The 5424-nt window shown below is 41.7% G+C and overlaps 1 protein-coding gene across 4 annotated transcripts in view; it reads right to left on the bottom strand.

The window, feature by feature from the left end:
• Positions 1–1204: 1204 nt before the first annotated feature.
• LOC106821003 (ubiquitin-conjugating enzyme E2-24 kDa-like) overlaps positions 1205–5424 on the bottom strand; it is a 14873-nt gene continuing 10653 nt past the window's right edge. For all 4 annotated transcript variants that reach the window (XM_014825635.1, XM_014825634.1, XM_014825633.1 and 1 more), the window contains exons 4-6: positions 4133–4265; positions 3739–3886; positions 1205–3371 (exon numbers count right to left, since the gene is read on the bottom strand). In XM_014825635.1, coding sequence (XP_014681121.1) covers positions 3274–3371; positions 3739–3886; positions 4133–4265 — 379 coding nt within the window. In that variant the 3' untranslated portion in view covers positions 1205–3273. The remainder of the gene's footprint in view (positions 3372–3738; positions 3887–4132; positions 4266–5424) is intronic.

The raw sequence follows: 5424 nt of genomic DNA on the forward strand, positions 1-5424 counted from the left end.
GCACGCACGCACACACAAATATATACATATATTATATACACAGTATATATATAATACACGGTCGTGCAACACATGATCGTTTCTTCTGGAGCCCGGTCATTTCTTAGCTACACATTAATGCTGACCCAACAGTTTGGTTCCATAGGGAAGCAGTAGTGGTCTAATGGATGTTACTTTGTATTTAGAATCCCAGGATAAAGATTCCCTCATTGGTCACAAACGCTGTGCCCATGAGCAATTCACTTTATCCAGATTATCTTAACACCAGCTCTGGGAATGTCTTCTCACTCGTGGCAGCGAGGTTCAGGGTTAACAACCTCACCCCTCTAATACAACACCCGTTACAGAAACCAGAGGCACACTTGTTATGTCCTTGTGCAGCATCGGTTTGAACCGTAACATTATGAGCGTCATATCTTTCAGCAGACCATGAAGGTCGGTTGACCAGTGAACCGCGTTGCAGTGCGAACCAGTGAATTTGCAGTGCTATACGAACATGTTCGCAGGAAGTCGCCGAGTTTATTCGCTCGTGCGTAACCATACCTTGTTCAAATGAATACACATATTAAGTGAGTGAGAACTGTTAGTGAATTCTTAATGCTATAGGATCGATTCAGTAAGGCAAATCATGCGTTTTGATTATGTGCATCACTGCGCATCAGCTTGTGCTGATTAACTCTCTTACTACAGTAATCTATCGTAGCTGCCTTTATTAGCACTGCACCTTTTAGCTGGTAGGCACAAACCACTACACAGCTTACGTAACCAATCCGCATTGTATAGATCAGAGAAAAGCACTAGCATATGAATCAAATACGGAATCGATGAGTCAGGAGACACCGCGTCTTAGACAGCAGTAAAGGAAACGGGGTCTTTTCGGCGTGCAAGAGGATATACAACGGGCGAGCAGGCAGTTAGCTAAGCCTTGTGCGAGAAGTTGTAATTTATCCGGGGCACCCCCCCCCCCTCGACTCAGCACTCCATCATATCGTTTTATCAGCACTGCAGATTAATACCGTACGTTAGGGACGGTAGAAAAAACCTTGTTCCTGCGAGTGAAACGCTTCAGTGTACACACAGGTATGACCAACCTTACTGTGCACACACATACCATCAAGTGTATTAATACCTTCTTTATACGCTCTTGATACCATGCACGCTACGTCTGACAGCAAGCACATTGTATACAACACGCACTCGTTAATTAGTCTGTATCGTATGTTACTTTTATTAACATTTTCTGATTGTTTCCATTTACAGAGAGACTGTCATACAGACTATGAACAGGCTGTATTATTTTCATTATTATTACACACATACACACATCTGACCAGACTTTCACCGTTGCTCTTACAAACAATGCAACAACACTTACTGATTACCATTTTCCCAACCCAACAGAGTACTCACTTTCGAGTAACTCTTTGTTTCCCATAAAGAACCAAAAAGACTAGCCACAATAGATGCACTGGAGCCTATTAGGCTAACAGGTCAACAGAATATTGCCAGTCGGTTATACCAAGGCAGACGTACGTTACCATAATGTACATAGCTCTGTACCAAAATTACGCATCCAAAATCCTTTGTGACACACAACATATCAAGCAACTGTGCTACAATGTGCTTTTAAATATATAACTATAATATCCCACTTACTGTCAGTTGGCAGTTTTTTGCAGTCTACTAGTTGACAACTGCGGAACGTGCATAAACAGTTCACATTCTGTGAATAAGTAAGTGATCACAAGCACTACTTAGCTGTTGAAAACAATATAACAAATTTTAGCAGATACTTTGCATTACCAAGGATACTGTTAACGCAGAAGCAAGAGTAAGTAGGTTCCACAGAAAGCGCAGCTAGAGCAGGGAATTGAATAATCAGACATCAGTCGCCAAATTATAACTTAATTTCACATGTATGCCATACCAGTTACATAATTTTTGTTGGGCAGTAAATACGATCGTTAAAATTATAAACAGATTGCCAGCCACAAATAAATTGGTATGAATTTTTTAATATAAAAGTCGATCTGTTAAAGTATACAAAATTTCCAAAGGACACAGAGATTCAAAATAATTGCGTATTTATGGGAGTTGCCACCCTAAGCACTGCTTCACTAAAGGACATTTTCAGGGGATCAAAGAATAAACATACCCACCACTCTTGCAATTTCCATTATTGTTCTGGTACAACAGTTCAAAATTCATAAATCCCACAATTCGAGCTTAGAAAAAATGCCAGTCATTCCTTCATGCCACAAGCATGTAATGAGTGCTTTCGTCATGATACAAACAACAGTTTGTCTAGAGAGACCAAGACCAGGACACAGTACTGACCCGAGAAACACTACGAATTTTACGTAGTGCTAGTGCAACAGTCTACTGCTTATCTGCAGTCAAAGCATTTATTTATGCATGCCACACAAGTGAAGCTTGATATCACCACGGTTACGGTAATGCAGACGATTGCGACTAGGTTAACTCGTTACTGTGCCGTGGCCACTGAAACCTGCACTTTACCATGAGTTGTACCCAGTCCTTTCAGATGAGATTTTAATACTTATAACAGATGAGACTACTGGAAACATAGGCAGGTGATAAGACTTTAAATCAGACAATTTTATAGCTACTTGGTAGTAAGTGACAATGGAACATAGAGTAGCCTAGTAGCCTACCATCTTGATTAGCAGTCAGTGTTTATTGGAGAAGTTGGCTACCATAATGAGACAGCTGTTATTGTTGTTACCATGGTTATAATGGCATGGATGGTACTATCTACACTGCAAGGCACCTGGTGTAAAGAATAAATAAGAAATGCATGCAATTAACATCTATAATAATGGCTGTGCTCTTGAGAAGTCTGGCATGGCACAGACTAATCCAGTTGCATGTGGGAAAAATGAGCTAAGCGTACTCAGTTGACACTGACATAGCACGCACAAGTTTTTCCCTTGTGGGTACAAAGTCATTTAACTTGCGATGCCACCGAGGGCAACAGTCACTTGTAAGGGCAGCAAACTTCACAACCAGCAGTGCGTATCGTTAACCAAACACCAATGAGACACATAGCGCGACTCCAATGGCCAGTCAAACTTCACTTACATATGCATTTAACAAATGTGGAACACGCATAGGAGTGATGGCATCGTGGGGGGGGGGGACTACTCATAATAAATGCGTTTTCCTGACCATTTAATGTCAGAAGCAGTCTGCGATCCACCAGCATGATAATATGTACATATATATACAGCGGGGCTAGCGGTGGCGGCACCATCATGTGGCATAGCGCTTTGTCCATAGACGTGCTATCCTGTCATGCTCCTCCCGTTGATTCACGTACTGAGTGGCAATGCTGCCAACTAACGGATCATCTGAAATGATTGAAGGTTGCTTTATGTTTAAGGCGAGCCCACTCAAGTAGAGTCACATAGCAACTGAATACAGCACCAATGAATATAAAACTGATTCTACTTTCGACATATTCAAAGTCGTGCTGCACCGAAGATGCTATTGTTATACAATGAATTTAAATTTTGCCATGCTGCGTGAACAGAAACAGGCTTTGAGGCTAATCAAGAAGCACAAAATCAACACTGGCAATTGAAGATATAATGCAGAGCACGATTTAATTGACAGAAAACGGGAATTGATTAACAACTCACGCGAACTAACTGAATTATTCACTAAGGATGCAAGCAAGCCTATCCTTTCAACTAAATCATAAATGCTCGCACATACCTGGATTGCAGTCAGTGAGCAGGGAGCAGATGGAAAGTAACACTTTGGAGATGGTGAGAGCAGGGCTCCAATTGTCCTTCAGAATGTCTAGGCAGATGACTCCCTGACTGTTAATGTTGCAGTGGTATATACGTGTGCGGAACGTAACCTGTAAAAACGAGAATTAGTTTCTCTACGGTACAGCTCGTCTTGGAGGCAAGATGTACAATTCTCATATCATTACATTAATCTCTTATATATATATATAGCATCAGCACTCACAATGGCTGTTATTTAAGATCATCGAATCACCTGACGTACTAATCAATACAAAAGCAGGCTCAGAAAACTCATTCACTGACAATTAGTGAACACGCTGGCAAATCGATACAAGAGTTCTGCGCAGTAGACGAACCTTTGGTGGTTTGAAGGGATATTCTGTGGAAAAATGAATATCGAGAAAGAAGACACCACCCTCGTAGACGGACCCTGGAGGTCCCAGGATGGTCGACACCCACTCGTATAGATTGTCTCCCTTCGGCCCAGCACTGAAACAGCATGAGCAAGAACGCGGGATGATGGCCCAGCAGGAGACGGTCCAGGTTAGTGTGTGCCACAGCCATGCTTACGTCCACCGATGATGTGATGGTACCCAAGTGATGGGTACAAGTAATGGTGCTGATAGATTGTGGGAATGAGTTGCACATAAACCCATTTCTTCAGTGCTTAAAGGAGTTATTTCAAAATCATTGCTCAAAAATGCAAAACCTGAAAAAATATAGCGAAATATAGTCTCACCTAATAGCGGATATGTTACTGATTATATCAACTTAAAAACACTAAGAATTCGTGCTGTTATAGCATAGAAAATTGGAATTGAACATGCCGTAACATCATGGCATATTTGATTATAGCAACAATTAATTTGCAAATGACGCTGTCAAAGCAAGTGCACCCATAGTGCAATAGTTCAAACAAAAGAGCATCTGATTCTGTGTAATGTACTCCGTGCGATTTTTGAATTGGCCGATATCTCGTGCTATCGCGAGACAGTCCGAGATTTGCAAGAAATGGCGGCAGAAATACGAACTAGTAATTACAATTCGAAAGGTGCATGTTTTGTTGAATATAGCCAAGTACGAAGGTTCTAAGACATGTTAGCATTACTCTAGACAGTTGCTGTTACTCAAGCAATAACGATAAGTATCGTAAAAGTGGGGGGAAACACGACTGGTTGGGAATTATTTTCTAAATCCTGACTTTAAAACAACTGCTATCAAATAGCATTGCTGCCTTTTGCTCATGCACCCCTACCGTACCTACGGGCGCCGGCTGCTGCACTCACACTGCTGGACATGCACTCACCTCCTGCAATACCTGCTTACACCCCCCCCCCCACACACACACACGCCTGCAACCTCGCCTGCTGCACTCAACTCACAGCTCATCCAAGGGAATTTAATGCACATACACTATGACTGCAACCACGGTGACTCTGTATATGATCGGCAACACAGCAGCTATGCTTCCATTATTTAGCTTAATCTCTATAATTGTGCGGACCTGCTGATAATATCACACGTCTTTTAAAAAATAATCAAGTATCAACCTGTGGCTGCGTGATAGGTGCCATGAGCTTTCATCACGAGGCAAACCGCAAACAGATATTACTATACAATGAGCTTGTCTCGAATTTATGCGAGTAAA

Source organism: Priapulus caudatus, unplaced genomic scaffold, assembly GCF_000485595.1.
Source record: "Priapulus caudatus unplaced genomic scaffold, Priapulus_caudatus-5.0.1 Scaffold55, whole genome shotgun sequence".
Taxonomy (NCBI): Eukaryota; Metazoa; Priapulida; class Priapulimorpha; order Priapulimorphida; family Priapulidae; genus Priapulus; species Priapulus caudatus.